Below are 17,901 nucleotides of genomic sequence, written 5' to 3'. Positions count from 1 at the left end.
GAGGATGGGCAGACAGGAAAGTGGAGTTGAGACCACAATCAGATCAATCATGACCTTATTGAGTGGCAGAGCAGATTCAAATGGCCTGCTCCTATATTTCTTATGGCACACCACCCCAATTCTGATATTCAGTGTTAGAAACTCACTATACGTGTAACCCAAAACAAAATAGTATTGTTTAAATTATTCTTGTAGTTTTTAAACATTTTAAGAAATTTTTATTCTTCCCACTTAGGCTGAACAATGCACCAGTCCAAGGATTCACTCAAGATGTTGGTAACAAAACCACCATAAGAATGAGCTATCCAGAGGGAGCACCAAAATCTGAGCTTGACTATGATCCTTATATGCTGTTTGTTGCTGTAATGTATAAGGGAGTAGATTTCAGCTGGCTGAAGGCCATGATTAAAAAGGAAAGAGTGGTGAGTAGATTCACTAAAATATCAGCACTTCTTATTGATGCACAATATTTGCAATAGCACTACAGCTGATTTCTGTAATGACCTCTACAGACGGTGAATGGCCCCTGTGGCAATACAGTTGGGTCACAGTTGTGAACTTTATTGCCACTGTAAATAACTATCCATGCAGATCTTCAAGGACCATTGGCAAACCTCAATTGCTAGCCTGATTAGATTTTCTAGATTACTAGTCCAGTGACAATACCACCACACCATTGCTTCCTCTGGTGTCAAGTTTCTTGAGAGTTGGAGCTGCACTCCAATCAAGTAGTGTATATTCCATTACACACCTGACTTGTGCCTTTGTAGATGGTGGACAGGTTTTGGACAGTCATGAGGTGAGTTACTCACTGCAGAATTTCCAGCCTCTGACCTGTTCTTGTAGCCACAGTATCTATAAGGTTGGTCCCGTTCAATTTCTGGTCAATGTTGATTGGGGAATAGTAAAGCTATTGAATATCAGGGGCAAATGGTTAGATTCTCTCTAGGAAAGCAAGCTGTGAGGAGGATACAAAGGGTATCCAAAGATAGGTTAATTGAAAGGGCAGAAATTTGGCAGTTGGACTATAATGTGGGAGAATGTGAGATTGTCCACATTGGCAGGAAGAATAGAAAAGGGAAATAATATTTAATTGAAGAGAGACTGCAGAATGCTGCAGTTTGGAGGGATCTAGGTGTCCTTGTAGATGAATTACAAAAAGTTAGCATGCAGGTAGAGTAAGTACTTAGGAAGACAAATTGAATGTTGCTTTTTATTGCAAAGTGGATGGAATATAAAAGGGCATTAGTCAGACTGCATTCAGAGTACTGTGTACAGCTCTGGCCTGTGTAAGGAGGGATATACTGGCATTGGAAGCAGCTCTGAGAAAGTTCACTAGGCAGATTCCTGGGATGAAGGATTTGCCTTGTGAAGAAAGATTGGGCTTATTCTCATTGGAGTTTAGAAGAATGAGAAGTGATTTTATTGAAACATAAGATTCTGATGGGCTTGTCAGCGTAGATGCTACAGGATGTTTCCTCTCCTGCGGTTATCTAGATCTAGGGGCCACAGTTCAAAGATAAGGAATCTCCCATTTATGATGGAGATGAAGAGGAACTTCTTCTCTCAAAGGGTCACTAGACTTGGGATTCAGTGAGCAGTGGATGCTGGGTCATTGAATATATCAAAAGCTGAATTAGACAAATTTTTTGATTGACAAGGGAGTCGAGGATTATGGAGGACAGGCAAGGAGGTGGAGATAAGGCCAACCATGATCTAATTGAATGGCGGAGCTGGCTTGATGGGCCAAATGGCGTACTCCTGATCCTTTTTCTTATGATCTTATGATTATGTTCTTGTGATTATATGCTAAGTTTTTAAGGAACTCTCCCTAATCCTCCACACAGTATTGGGAGAAGATGCTTTAGTTAGAAGCTGATATTGCCAATCTGCCACCTCTACCACATTGAAGGTCAAGGACAGCAGAAACATGGGAATATGACCACTTGCAACTTCCCCTGCAAGCCACATACCATCCTGACTTCAAATACTGGGAGAGGCAGATAAGACTAGAATAGAGAATAGTAAGTTAATAGGTGGAGCCGGGGTGAGGGAAAAAAGTATCAAGATCTAAATCGGAGTTCTATGCATGTATGTGAATGCACGGAGTATAGTAAATAAGATTGGGGAGTTGCAAACACAGATTGCAAAGTATGATGAAGTGACGATAACAGAAACCTGGCTCAAGGAAGGACAGAACTGAATGTTAAATATTCCTGGGTACAAGGTGTTCAGAAAAGATAGGAAAGGAGGTTGGGTGGCGGTATTGGTTAAGGAGAGCATTGCAGTGCTGGAGAAAGAGGACGTCCCAGAGGGTTCAAGGACAGAATCAATTTGTCTAGAGCTAAAGAACAAAAAGGGTGCAATTACATTGCTTGGTGTAGTCTATAGACCACCAAATAGTGAGAAGAACATAGAAGAACAAATCTGCAGGGAAATTGCAGAGATGCAAGCATTATAAAGTAGTTGTAATGGGTGAATATAAACTGGGAAAGTGGTAGTGGAAAGGGTGGAGGAGGCAACGGTTCCTGGATTGTGTGCAAGAGGATTTACTACAATAGTATGTGTCTAATCCAACAAGAAAAGATGCACTGTTGGACCTGGTTCTTGGAAATCAGGTGGGCCAAGAGATCAGGTGTCAGTGGGGTAACATTTACGAAACAGTGATCATTGTATTGTACATTTTAGGATGATGATAGAAAAGGACGATAGACAATCCAGAGTAAGAATAATTATCTGGACGAGAGCTGACTTTGATGGGGTAAGAACGGAGCTGGGCCAGATACACTTGAACAAAAGATTGGCAGGAAAACTGTTGTTGAACAATGGGCTACCTTCAAAAAATAATTGGTTCGGGTACAGTCACGATATCTTCCATTGAAATGGAAAGGTTGAGCAAACAAATCCAGAGCTCCCTGGATGAAAAAGGAGATTGAAATTAAGATAAAGAAGAAAAAGTGTGCACATGACAGGCAGCAGGGAGAAAATACAATTGAGAACTAAGAGGAATACAGAAGGTTCAGAAGGGAGGTGAAAAGGCATATTAGAGAAGCGAAGAAGGATTATGAAAAGAGATTGGCAGCCAACATAAAGGGGAATCCCGAAGTCTTCTATAGGCATATAAATAATAAAAGAGTGGTGAAAGGAGGAGTAAGACCGATCAGGGAATTTACACATAGCCGAAGGGGCCATGGCTGAATTATTAAATGAATACTTTGCATCCGTCTCTACCCAGGCCATGGGGACAGACGAGGAAACTCTGTCACTAGAAGGGTTCAAAATTGATAAGTGGAAAGCGTTGAATAGACCGTCAGTACTTAAAGTTGACAAGGCATCGGGACCGGACGAGATGCATCCAAGGATATTGAAGGAAGTGAGAGTAGAAATTGCAGGGGCACTGGCCATAATTTTTCAGTTTTCCCTAGACTCAGGGGAGGTGCCAGAGGACTGGAGAATTGCAAACATTTCGCCTTTGTTCAAAAAAAGGTTGTAAGGATAAGCCCAGCAATTACAGACCAGTCAGTTTAACTTCAGTGGTGGGCAGGATTCCAGAAACAATTATTCAGGATAGCATTAATAGTTGCATGGAAAAATATGGGTTGATAAGGAAGAACCAGCATGGATTTCTAAAGGAGAAATAGTGCTTAACTAACTTGCTGGAGTATTTTGAAGAGGTAACAGAAAAGGTCAACAAGGGTAATGCTGTTGATGTATTGTACATGGACTTTCAAAAGGCTCTCAACAAAGTGCCACACAACAGACTTGTGAGAAAAGTTATTGCTCTTGGAATAAAAGGGACGGTAGCAACGTGGAGACAAAATTAGCTGAAAAATAGGAACCAGAGGGTAACGGTCAATGGATATTTTTCAGGCTGGAGGAAAGTTTGTAGTGGAGTTCCCCAGGGGTTGATATTGGGACCCTTGCTTTTCCTGATATATATAAATGATCTAGATGTTGGTGTGCGGGGGACAGTTTCAAAGTTTGCGGATGATATGAAGCTTGGGAGTGTTGTAAACTGCGAGGAGGACAGTGCAGAACTTCAAAAGGACATAGACAAGTTGGTGGAGTGGGCAGATAGGTGGTAGATGAAATTCAATACGAAGAAGTGAGAGGTGATGCATTTTGGTAGGAAAAACATGGACAGACAATATAAAATAAGGGGTGAAATTTTGTAGAGGATTCAGGAGCAGAAAGACCTGGTTGTATATGTGCATAGATCATTTAAGGTGGCAGGAGCAGTGAATAAAGCATATCGTATTTTGGGCTTTATTAATAGGGGCATAGAGTACGAGATCAAGGAGGCGATGCTGAATTTATATAGGACTCTCCTTAGACCTCAGCTGGAGTATTGTGTACAGTTCTGGTTGCTAAATTATAGGAAGGATGTGAACACATTGGAGAGAGTGCAGAAGAGGTTTACAAGAATAGTTCAAGGGATGAGAAACTTCAGTTACGAAGATAGACTGGAGAGGTTTCTGCTGTTCTTCTTGGAGAGAAGAAGGCCAAGAGGAGATTTGATAGAGATGCTCAAAATCATGAGGGGGCTTAACAGAGTAGATAGGGAGAAGCTGTTCCTGCTTATGAAAGCATCAAGATCGAGAGGGCACAGGTTTAAAGTGATTTGCAAAAGCAGCAAATGTGATGTGAGAAAAAACTTTTTCACACAACGAGTGGTTCAGGTTTGGAATGCACTGCCTGGAAGTGTGGTGGAGGCAGGTTCAATCGAGGCATTCAAGAGGGCATTTGATGATTATATGAATAGAAACAATGTGCTGGGGAAAAGGTAGGGAAATGGCACTAGGTCATAATGCTCATTTGGAGAATCGATGCAGACACGATGGGCCAAATGGCTTCCTTCTGTGCTGTTAAAATTCTGTGACTCTGAAACTATGTCGTTCCATCATGTTGCTGGATCAAAATCCTGGAACTCCCTCCGTAATAGCACTTTGGGTTACGTACACCACATAGTCTGCAGTGGTTCAAGAAGGTGGCTCACTAACACAAAGGGCAATTAGAGTTGGACAAAAAATGCTGGTCTAGCCAGTGACGCCCACACCCTGTGAAAGAATAAGTAAAAAAAGCTCAATCTGATGAACGTAATTGTGGAAGAAAGCATTATGGTGAATATTCTAATGAAGGGTTCACATTGGAAAACAGTTGTTTCAGTTGCCAGAGTATGGTATGTCTAGGTTTGATACATATCTTTGCCTAAAAGTGGTCACAACATTACAACCAGCACTGCGAAATACAAGTGTAAATTTTCTTGATTGAAGTATTTGTTAAACATTCAATAAGAATTCATTATTTATTAATTAAATACTAATTAATTTATACGAAATAAATGTAAATGTTGGTACCTTGAATTCAAATGGAAAATTGTAACCCAGTATTAATTTAAATGAAGTTAGGCCTATGCAATATGTAGCGGTTGGTGAATTCATTTTATTGGCATAAAATCATTCTGTAACAATTACATAGCTGTACATAAGACATTTGTTAATTTCCAGTATTTTCTTTACCATTTAGTCATTTTGGGAAAATATTTGGTTCTGGCAGAAAGTTGCAGAGGAAGTACCAATTGAGCCATCACAATTTCGAATTCTGAACCCTGAGATTATAAGAGAAACGGCTGTTGATTTGCTGAAGTTACCCGAACCTCGATCAAAACTCTGGGGCTGGGACCAGGTATGGGTCGAATTTCCGCTTTCTTGCTCACAGATTGTTACGAGAAAATTTCAATTTGGAGAAACATGATTTTAAGGCCCTGTGACATGATTATGGATGTTTGACAAAGGGTTGCTCTAGTCTGTGATTGTGTAATCTATATCCTTTCGGGTTGTTTTTGGGAAGTAAAAATGCAGTTCTGTCTAGAATATTATAGTGATATTTTTGAAGACATTTTTTTGCATCCAATATGGACTGAGAAGCGCAGTACCTTTGAAGCAGTATCTTTGAAGTATAGTCAGTTATATTGTGGGAATGGGTAATATTAAATATTGACTAAAAACCTACGTTTTTGTGCTCTGTTTGTTCCTTGTTCTCACTGCATTATTTCCAAAGCCACTTTTACATCCCTTTCCAATGTTAGAACCTTCCATGTATCATTACTGTACCCTTAAGGATCCTGAATTACCAGAAGAGAATCTTCATCCCAATCTTCTCTTGTTATGTGACCAGGTTGTGCTTAGGGTAGGTTCAGATCTGTACTTTGTACAAATTCAGCCACTTCCTGTGATTTGTGCTGTGTTCCTGTGGCTGAAGATGCTATTTGACTTTTATACTGCTCTCATACACACTATTAGTTCATTAGTGCCTCTTTAATGATAACGAAACCCCTGCTGGCCCCTCCCTGCTGAAGGTTAGGAATTCCTCTGGTATGAGTTATGGCTAATCAGGGAAAAGCCTCAGTCCATTTAAAAAATAATAATTTATAGAGCAGCCAGGTTGACAAGGGGAGGCAATGGTGTAGTAGTATTGTCGCTGGACCAGTAATCCAGAGACTCAGGATAATGCTCTGAGAACCTGGTTTCAAATCCTACCACGGCAGATGGTGGAATTTGAATTCAATAAAAATCTAGAATTAAAAAAAGTCGAATGATTACCATGAAACCATTGTCAATTGTTGTAAAAACACATCTGGTTCACTAATATCTTTTAGGGAAGGAAATCTGTTGTCCTTATCTGGTCTGGCCTACATGTGACTCCAGACCCGCAACAATGTGCTTAACTCTTAAATGCCCTCTGAAATAGCCTAGCAAGGCACTTGGTTGTAACAAGCTGCTACAAAGTCACAAAAAAGGAATGAAACCGGGCCACCTGGCATCGACCTAGGCACCAGAAACGACAACGGCATTCTCAGCCCTGTCGATCCTGCAAAGTCCTCCTTACTAACACCTGGCGGCTAGTGCCAAAATTGGGAGAGCTGTCTCTCATACTAGCCAAGCAACAGCCTGACCTAGTCATCTTCATGGAATCATACCTTACAGATAATGCCCCAGACTCCATCTTCGCCATCCCTGGGTATGTCCTGTCCCACCGGCAGGATAGATCCAGCAGAGGTGGCGGCACAGTGGTATACAGTCGGGAGGGAGTTGCCTTGGGAGTTCTCAACATCGACTCCGGACTCCATGAAGTCTCATGGCATCAGGTCAAATATGGGCAAGGAAACCTGCTGCTGATTACCACGAACGGCCCTCCCTCAGCTGATGAATCAGTGCTCCTCCATGTTGAACATCACCTGGAGGAAGCACTGAGGGTTGCACAATGTAATCTGTGTAGGGGACTTCAATGTCCATCACCAAGAGTGGCTCGGTAGCACCACTACTGACCGAGCTGGCCGAGTCCAAAAGGACATAGCTGCTAGACTGGGTCTGCGGCAGGTGTGAGGGAACCAACAAGAGGGAAAAACATACTTGACCTCTCAACAACCTGCGTGCCACTGATGCAGCTGTCCATGACAACAATGGTAGGAGTGACCACCACACAGGCATTGTGGAGATGAAGTCCTAGCTTCACATTGAGGATACCCTCCATCATGTCGTGTGGCACTAACACTAAATAGGATAGATTTTGAACGGATCTAGCAACTCAAGACTGGGCATCCATGAGGTGCTGTGGGCCAACAGCAGCAGCAGAATTATACTTGAACACAATCTGTAACTCATGGCCCGGCATATCCCCCACTCTACCATTATCATCAAACTAGGGGATCTACCCTGGTTCAATGGAGAGTGCAGGGGGGCATGCCAGGACTGGCTCCAGGCATGCCTAAACATGATGTGTCAACCTGGTGAAGCTATAACACAGGACTACTTACGTGCCAAACAGCATAAGCAGCAAGTGATAGACAAAGCTAAGCGATCCCCCAACCAAGGGATCAGATCTAGGCTCTGCAGTCCTGTCACATTCAGTCATGAATGGTGGTGGACAATTAAACAAATCACTGGAGGAGGAGTCTCCACAAATACCCCCATCCTGAATGATGGAGGAACCCAGCACATCAATACAAAAGATAAGGCTGAAGCATTTGCAACAATCTTCAGCCAGAAGGGTCAAGTGGATAATCCATCTCGGCCTCCGGATGTCCCCAGCATCACAGATGCCAGCCTTCAGCCAATTTGATTCACTCCGTGATATCAAGAAATTGCTGAAAGCACTGGGTACTGCAAAGGCTGTGGGTCCTGACAGTATACCAGCAATAGTACTGAAGAATTGTGCTCCAGAACTTGCCGCACCCCTAGCCAAGCTGTTCCAGTACAGCTACAACTGTGGCATCTACCTGGCTATGTAGAAAATTGCCCAGGTATGTCCTGTACACAAAAAGCAGGACAAATCCAGTCCGGCCAATTACCGCCCCATCAGCCTACTCTCAATCATCAGTAAAGTAATGCAAGGGATCAACAACAGTGCTATCAGGCGGCACTTGCTTAGCAATAACATGCTCACTGGCACCCAGTTTGGGTTCCACCAGGACCACTCAGTTCCTGACCTCATTACAGCCTTGGCTGAAACATTGGCAAAAGAGCTGAATTCCCGAGGTGAGGTGAGAATGACTGCCCTTGACATCAAGGCAGCATTTGACTGAGGCATCAAGGAGCCCCAGCAAAACTGGGGTCAGTAGGAATCAAGGAAAACTCTCCACTGGTTGAAGTCATACCTAGCACAAAGGAAGATGGTTATTGTTATTGGAGGTCTGTCATCTCAGATCCAAGACATTACTGCGGGAGTTCCTCAGGGTAGTGCCCTAATCCTCACCATCTTCAGCTGCTTCATCATTGACCTTCCTTCCATCATAAGGTTAGAAGTGGGGATGTTCACTGCTGATTGCACAATGTTCAGCGGGTCCTTCAGACACTGAAGCAGTCCATGTCCAAATGCAGCAAGACCTGGACAATATCCAGGCTTGGACTGACAAGTGGCAAGCAACATTTGCGCCACACAAGTGTCAGGCAATGACCATCTCCAATAAGAGGGAATCCAACCAGCACCCTTTGATGCTCAATGGCAGTACCATCATTGAATCCCCCACTATCAACATCCTAGGGGTTACCATTGACCAGAAACTGAACTGGACTCGCCATATAAATACTATGGCTACAGCAGCAGGTCAGAGGCTAGGAACTCAGCTTCTGACTCCCTAAATCCTGTCCACCATCTACAAGGCACAAGTCAGGAGTGTGATGGAATACTCCCCACTTGCCTGGATGAGTGCAGCTCCCACAACACTGAAGAAGCTTAACACCATCCAGGACAAAGCAGCCTGCTTGATTGACACCATATCCACAAACATTCACTCCCTCCACCAACAAAGCACAGTAGCAGCAGTGTGTACCATCTACAAGATGCAGTGCAGGAATTAACCAAGGCTCCTTAGACAGCACTTTCCAAACCCACGACTACTATCATCTCGAAGAACAAGGGCAGCAGATAGATGTCATCATCTTGATTTGGAAATATATCGCTGTTCCTTCATTGTTGCTGGATCAAAATCCTGGAACTTCCTAACAGCACTGTGAATGTACCTACACCACATGGACTGCAGCGGTTCAAGAAGGCAGCTCATCACCACCTTCTCAAGGGCAACTAGAGATGGGCAATAAATGCTGGCCCAGACAGGGAAGCCCACATCTCATGAATGAATAATTTAAAAAAAAAAATTTTCCTTCCTGTCTTCTGGTCGGGACACACATTGTTTTTGGTTTGCCTTTGCTGTATTGTGAATTGGCTGCCATATTAGCCTAAATAACAATAGCGATCACATTTCAAAAGTGCTGCATTTGCTGCAAAATGGTTTGGTGCACAAAGAAGAGTTATATGAATCCAAGTTTTTTTTACTTCCCTTGTTTAACTTGTATGGCCTCTTCAGAGAATTCAGCAGAGATTGTAGAATAATCTCTCTTCTGTAATTCTGTATTTCTTCAGGTTATTCATTATTTGTTTCTTTAAGATGTTCTCCAATACCTTTCCTCAAATTTATGTTTCTTCACCAGCCCTCAGATATAGTCATCATCCAATTTCATTGGTATTTGCATTCCGCGTTGCGCAGGCTTGATAAATAAAGCTTGCTCAGCTTGGTTCCATTAATGTGTTATAATTCTCAGAAGTGCATTTCTCTCTTTCCAGCAGACCAGTGTAAGTTTCCATTTCCCACATCAGTCAACTTTACAATCTCTGAGGTCATAAATGCTTGCACACAAACAATATTCTTCCAATAGCAAGGCTACCGGAGTATTTTGTTAAAGCAGTTGTAACTCATTTTCATTTTGTAGTGCAATTATGTAGTGTTTCCAAGTCACATTAATAAGACTGTTATCCCATCTTGTTTTGCCTTAATTATTGATCTTTCAAAAATAAGTTTAGCTACTTCTACCTTTGTAAAATATAACTTACATTGTGTGCATATAAAAACGTTAATTAGATGTTTGCCACCACTTAGTGGTCATTTATTGAATTGCAGTTTTATTTTAGAGTCATCATAATGGTCTGAAATTTGTGCATACATTAGCCTAGTGCAGAAGTTCCAGGAAATTGTTCTGTAAATGAACTATATTAGTTTTTAGACCACATCAGAATTTCCTGTCATTTGCATATGACAAGCTATTCTGAAACAGGTAGAAGCTAATTATAATAGCTCTACCCCATCCAAAACCATGTCATTGACAAATTTCTCGTGCTGGTTTTCTGGTCACTCGACTGCATGCTGCTAAAGAAAGGCAAGCATACACCTCTGTCATTGAAACTGAAACTGACCAATCTAATTGAGAAATCAAAAAGCATCCTGCAGCTGATTTTTTTAAAATGGAAGCTTACGTAAAAAATTCAATTCCCTTTGGATCAGAGAATACTGCAGGGTTTTCTGTGGAATATTCTTCTGCGTCAGGTAGAACAGCGCAAGAGCTTCAGAAATAAGAGCAGGAGTAGGCCATTCGGACCACTAAAATTGCTCCACCGTTCGATAAAATCATGGCTGATCTGATTGTGGCTTCAACTCTACTTGCCTGCCTGTCCCCCATTATCCTTAATTTCCTTGTTGATCAAAAATCCTTCTATCTCAGCTTTCAATATATTTAATAACCCAGCTTCCACTGCTCTTTGAGGAAGAGAATACCAAAGATTAGTGACCACCTGAAAGAAGAAATTCCTCCTCACCTCTGTCTTAAATGGGAGACCCCTAAATTTTAAATGGTGCCCCCTAGTTCTAGATACCCCCATGAAAGGAAGCACCCTCTTAGCATCTACCCTGTTGAGCCCCCTCAGAATCTTAAATGTTTCAATAAGTTCATCTCTCATTCTTATAAACTCAAATGAATATAGATCGAACATGCTCAACTTTTCCCTCATATAACCACCCCTCCATCTCAGGAATGTGCCTAGTGAACCTTCTCTGAACTGCCTCCAATGCAAGCATCTCCCTCCTTGAGTAAGGAGACCAAAACGGCATATGTTACTCCAGGTCCAGTTTCTCCAATTCCCTGTACATCTAAGCTCTTCATTACCTTGGCTAAAGGGAGTTATTTTATATACAAATCAGTGCCTGACGTTAACTATGATGAAGGGGTTGCAAAGTTGGTCCTGTAAACACTTGTGAAACAAAATACAAAGCTATGAAAAAGCATGTTACTTTTCCTTCCTTAATTCTCCAACCTCAATCTTTTTGAACATTCTGCAAAGTATCCGAAAGTTGGCAGTGTGTGTTTGCTGACTTTTATTGGTCTTAGCACTGCTTCTGATTGGTCATTGTGCTCGATGTGCCATATTCAAATAAGCTCTGCAATAGATTCTGACATTATTTCACCACTGCCGAATTGGAATGCACAGTGGTCTAATTTTTGACTTTTGCCACTGGAGTTGCTTTTGCAAGAAATTGCCAACCATTGTCATTTTTTTAAGGAATGGTCACAGACCTGAAACTTTAACCCCATTTCTTTCTGCACAGATGCTGCCAGAGCTTCTGAGTAATTCCAGCATCTTATGTTCTAATGTCATCTTTTAAAGTGCTGATTATAGTGACAATTCTAATAATTAGTATTCTGCCCCTGCAGGTGCCATATTTTTTCTCCTGCTTCTTTTGGCTTCTATGAGCAGGATTCTCCCCCACCCCCATTGGGGCCAAAGTTGAATGGTGGGCGCACACAGACACGCCTCCGATCGGGGACGCGGCGCCATTTTACGTGGGTGGGCCAATTAAGGTCTGCCCAGTGCGACGTCTGCACGGAAGCGCTATGTGTTGCCTGTGCGGGCGGGCGGGGGGGATCCCTAAACCCGAGAGTGCGCTCTTTCGCACAAAAGAGCACACTCATCTCCCTGAGGCTAAGTGCTGCCTCAGAGATCGACTGTTCTGTGACAAAAATGAGTTGTCACATGAGTTAGGACATGTCCATAATTTTTACAAAAACTTTAATAAAATTTTTAAAATCCTACATGAAACCTCATCCCACCCGTGGATGAGACTTCATGCTTTTTCTAATTCCCACTGGGGCTCCTGGCCTGCCCTCCAACTTTAAGGTTGGACGGGCAGGTCCATTTAGCTAAATTACTCTGTCAATGGCCTCAATTGGCCATTGACAGGTCGGCGGATGCACAGCTGATTTTGCTGCGCCCCCACCTACCGGAAAATTTAAATGGGGCGCGGTGACATCAGGAGTTCCCCCTGACGTCACTGCGCGTTATTTTACATGTCGGCGAGTGGCCCCCCCCCCCCCGCGACGGGAAAATCGTGCCCTATGTCTTGCATAATATTATAAAAGCAAAAAACTGCGGATGCTGGAAATCCAAAATAAAAATAAAAATACCTGGAAAAACTCAGCAGGTCTGGCAGCATCTGTAGAGAGGAGCACAGTTAACGTCTCGAGTCCGTATGACTCTTGACTCTTGCATAATATTTCCTGACCAACAGGACAGGCAAGTGGATCAGCAGTTCCTTGGAGAGCCCAACAATCCCTGACTGAGAGAACCAGCAAGTGGCCTGTTGCCCGTGCTGGGTTTTGCAACTAGCCAGTAGGAGCATAGAGGAGAATTTTATGCTCCCCATCAGCAGGTTTGCAGGCTTCTTGACCTGTCCGCAATTTTACAGCGGGTGGGTGAGGCTTAGGGCGGCCCACCTGCTCCCACCCCAAATCAGGCCCTTGAGTAGCCAATTATTGGCCGCTTAAGGGTCACTTCCTGCACTCAATTCTGAAAAATTAAGTAAGTTTCTTTGGCAGTACTGGAAAACAATTGCAAAATTATAGCTTTGAAATTTATCAGAATCTGAAGTTTATTATGGTTTTATGCCAAATCTTTGTGCATCTACTGGGTTTGCCCATGCTCTTCTGAGATGTGAGGGGAGTGCCATGTTCTTGCACACTCTATGCCCACAGGTTGCTTCACGCCTCCCCCTCCCCCACCAACAGGCACCCCTCTCCCCAGAAACACCAACCCGCCGCTTTTACCTGACTCCGTAGAATGCATTGCTGATTCTCTGCATAGATGCCCATAGTGGCTACTGTTCCCACTGGCGTTGTAGGTACTCCAGACCGTCTCTGATTGGCTTACAATGCTTGGGAGTAGGTTTCCCACCTTACTGTAGCCTTAATTCAGTGGGAGGCTTAATTCTGTCCAGGTACTTGTCTGATTGAACTAAATAGTGTAAGGCCTCCTGTGGAAAGGCGATGCGCTACCCCACCGGTTCTCCAACTGGTGGGTGGGACTCCTGTTGGTGCAGTTAAATTCTGCCCTTTGTGTTAAAAAATTTTAGAAGATAGTGAAGTAGCTGTGCAAACCTAAACAAGCAGAAACTGAAAGTATTATGTACTGTACTGTGTTTTTCCTTTCCCCCTTCCCCCTAATATGGTACCCACCCACCAGCAGTTGTCATAATATATTTGGTGATTGCCCTTTTCTTGCTCTGATCTTTGCCTCTCCAAGGAGATTACATAGCCACTGGTGGGTGACGAACATTGTGGGGGTGTAGGAGTGGGTGGGTGGGCATGATGCTTTATTGTGAATATGGGACATTGTTTCAGACCCCAGCTGATATTTCTGTCAGCTTGTTTGTCATACTTTTTTATGTTCTTTGTTAAAGCAACTAACAATGATTTCACATTTTTATTACTTTCTTAATATGGCACTAGACTTGTACTTTATAATAATAAATCAGTCTTGCATTAGTAACATGGATGTTATCTGATTTATATTTTAGAATATTCCTACATTGGGAGTCAGCGCTGTTGTTCTAGCTACGCATTTATGTGACGAAGTCAGCTTGGCAGGATTTGGATACAACCTTAGCCAACCACAAACCCCATTGCACTATTATGAAAATGTCCAGATGGATGCGATGAAAGCCCAAACTATGCACAATGTGGAAACTGAAAGGAATTTCCTGGAAGATTTAGTTAAAGCAGGTGTTGTAACGGACCTCAGTGGAGGGATTCACTGCAAATTTTGCAATCAGAGGAAAAGTATGACCTTCTGAAAGTTTACAATTCTTTAAAAAAAAAATGCTGTTCCAGAGTAGACATCATTTGAGGCCCATTAGCTAAGGCCTTTTCAGTACTGCCATTAAGGAAATATTGCGATTCTTGCATGATCCTACTGAAGACTTTTTTGCAGGAGTTATTTTTCTCAATCGTTCATCAAACATAGGAAGTGTAACTTTAAAAGAAAGTATGTGACTAGCGGATTTATTTCGGGTATTGAGCTAAATTGGAGTCAGTAATGTAATTGCAGCTTTTGATGAAATGGGTAATATCAGCACGAAGCATTTATATGTTAAATTGAGATTGCAATGCCCACTGCATATCATTCTCTCTCCTGTATGAATTTTAGAAACTACTTTATGTCTCTTGGATGTCACTAGTGGACATTAAGCCCAATTTAATAGTAATTAAGAAAGTATTAATTTGAAAATGCCTCAGTTAAATTGCACTAATGAAGTTGGCACCTTGCAAAACATGGTATTTTGGCAGTAAACTTAATAATTGTTCCAGCGAAAGTCATCTCTATGCTTTGGAACGTATAGGATAACTTGAATTTTGTGTTTTGCTGCAGATGTTATGTATTTGATTTTTTGAAACAGTGCATGTCTATCTGTTTCTGAAGATGTAGAACAGAATTCTTCAGAGTTAGCAATGCTTGCCTGGCAGCCATGCTTTTCAGGTGTCAATTCTAGTGGTCTAGAGGTATAAAAATCAAATTTAATAATAGTGATTTGATAATAGTACTGTGCAAGCTGATGTATGGCAATATCAAATGTTTATCCCCCCAAATGATGTTGCTTTTGTTATATGAATCTATGGGGATGAGGGTGGACCTCAGTAATCATGTAAAAGAGCTGGCAGTGAACCTGTAGCTCATCTTACACCTTGTTTGATTTTTCTTTTAAAGGACATCAGGTGTATAACAGGTTACAGACTCTCTTTCAGCCATTTTACATTACTGACGTAGTCAATTTCAGGCTTATGTTGCTGAGAAGTTTTCAAAGTTTACCAAAGACATCTAGTGGATGTTGGCTGGTACTCTGCATGTAGAAGATAAGGTGGCACTAAATTCTGCTTCTCGCAGAAGTGTCAGTTAATTGAATCTTAATTTTTGAAGTTAGACACAGACATGTTTTCTAACTTTATGTTAATGTAAAGTATTGTAAGGTCAAATACTAATTGTCTGATTGTTTGTATTTTTATATGAACTGATATATAGCCAATTTATTGTGCTTCTTAACTTTTGTCAAATGTATGGATTCTTACTGACTAACAGCATTTTCTTTTATAGTTTTATTCCAGAGATGATAGTTGATGGTAGCTCTTTGGGGGGAAGGTACTAGTGATTCTAGCTCACAGAGAAAGATAGGTAATCTTTTGGATAACCTGTTTTATTGGCTTGGGCATTATCAATATCCTATTTCTGTTTTTCAGTTAATCTTTGTGATTGACTAATTGCATTGGGGGCAATGAAATTTCGGCCCGTTTGACAGAATTTACCTACATTTGAACACTGTTTGACCTAAAAGGTTACGGCTTCACTCACTGAAACATATTGTTTCTCTTTTTTGTGAAGTTAGCAAAACAGGCAACATTCTATTCACTTTTTTGCTAATGCAAGCAAATGAAAGGAGACTTACTGCAATACATTGAGAAGAGTGTACTGTCTGACATCTAAAAATATTTAGTATAGTGAGATATTATTAGAACTGGAATCAACACACATGGAAAAGCTACTAATAGTGATACACCAAAATATTTCGTAAAGCAGCAATTAATTGGTTATAATTTGGCAGAAACAGGTAAGATCTATCCACAAGATGAATAAGTGTATTTAAAGAAAGAAAATTCAATGTAGGCAAAACCTGAAAAGATTGCATCTTTACGAGTCTTTGAGCAATAGCTGAGAGATCTTTGCTAGTTTTGTCCCGGTGTTGCACTGTGCTTTCTATTCAAAATAAATTTTGTGTATCAAATAGTACTTTTTACTTTATTCATGGTTTGTGAGTATTATTTCACAGTTGTATGGACACGATAGGTTATAAACGTTCATTTGGCCTATCATAAGCTATACTCCTATGTAAAGATTGCATCAAAGAGCAAACTACCTTAAGAGTCAAATACGGTAAGGAAATCCAAAACAAAAACAAAAATACCTGGAAAAACTCAGCAGGTCTGACAGTATCTGCGGAGAGGAACACAGTTAACGTTTCGAGTCCGTATGACTCTTCAACATATGGACTCGAAACGTGAACTGTGTTCCTTTTCGTAGATGCTGTCAGACCTGCAGAGTTTTTCCAGGTATTTTTGTTTTTGTTTTGGATTTCCAGCATCCGCAGTTTTTTGCTTTTATCTTAAGGTTAGGTTGTTGTTCAGGGAGACTTGAGGAACCACCTTCAATGGTGATGTTTGATTCTTTATATTTCTATGTTGGATAGAATTTGAAAGAGAATGTTTCTGACAGCTTCCTGCAGTAAGAGATCCTATTATGAAGTAAAGCCACATAAGGATTTCTTGTATAGCTCCTGTTATGCTATGCCAATTTGTAAAACCTGTCCCAAATTATTTTTTGGGGGGGGGGGGGTGGTGCAGGACATGTTGTTTGGGAGTGATTAAAAATATTACTTCAAATTTGTGACCCAATGATGTGATCCTATTAAGTTTTGACTGTATAGCATTATTACAGAAATTGTATGTTTGTTTTGCCCTTCAACTTGTTTTTCATTGTAAAATTAAATCCATTTTATGTAAATATGAGATGTGAATTTGTTGAACTTAGAATAATTAATATTTGTCCGTTCTTCATATTTAAGCAAAACTACCATTAGGTGGTGTATATTTTAATAGGTGTACTTACAAGCCTATAATATAACTTTCTACTATACTTTTTGTCTATCTAGGATTTTAATGTACTAAATTGGTATTTTTAAGCATGTACTAAAATTCCAACTCCAACTTTGCACTGGGCCACCATCCAGTTTTTGAATGCATTATTCAGATAACTGAAATGTAACTGACACCCAGGACTGAATTTTCCGCCCCGTCGGTTGTGGGGGTGCGGGGGGTTGTATGGGGGCGGGCAATCAGCGCCCCCAATTCGGTGTGCGCCACCATTTTACGTGGGTGGGCCAATTAAGGCCCGCCCAGCATGACACTCGCCCAGAAGTGCTGAGCGCTCCCTATGCAGGTGGGAGGGGGATTCCCTGAGGCACAGAGGTTTTGTTTAAGGTTCAAACATTAAGAATTGAAAATATTTTAAGACATGTCCCCTCGTGACAGTGTCACATGAGCTGAGACATGTCAAAGAACATTAAATAAAAAATGTATTTAATTTATAAAAACTTCATAAAACCTCATCCTGTCTCTGGATGAGATTCCATGAAAAATGTGCAGGCCACCTGGGCTCTTTGCCTGCCCGCTAACCTTAAGGTTGGATGAGCAG

General features: G+C 41.5%; 1 protein-coding gene across 5 annotated transcripts in view; it reads left to right on the top strand.

The window, feature by feature from the left end:
* st3gal5 (ST3 beta-galactoside alpha-2,3-sialyltransferase 5) overlaps positions 1 to 16,440 on the top strand; it is a 109,991-nt gene extending 93,551 nt beyond the window's left edge. For all 5 annotated transcript variants that reach the window (XM_041200423.1, XM_041200442.1, XM_041200404.1 and 2 more), the window contains 3 exons: positions 236 to 422; positions 5,527 to 5,685; positions 14,180 to 16,440. In XM_041200423.1, the coding sequence (XP_041056357.1) occupies positions 236 to 422; positions 5,527 to 5,685; positions 14,180 to 14,455 (622 nt within the window). In that variant the 3' untranslated portion in view covers positions 14,456 to 16,440. The remainder of the gene's footprint in view (positions 1 to 235; positions 423 to 5,526; positions 5,686 to 14,179) is intronic.
* Positions 16,441 to 17,901: the final 1,461 nt, after the last annotated feature.

The sequence above is a fragment of the Carcharodon carcharias genome, chromosome 1 (genome assembly GCF_017639515.1).
Source record: "Carcharodon carcharias isolate sCarCar2 chromosome 1, sCarCar2.pri, whole genome shotgun sequence".
Lineage (NCBI taxonomy): Eukaryota > Metazoa > Chordata > Chondrichthyes > Lamniformes > Lamnidae > Carcharodon > Carcharodon carcharias.
The sequence above is the reverse complement of the archived record's forward strand: the minus strand, read 5'-3'. Positions and strand labels throughout refer to the sequence as shown.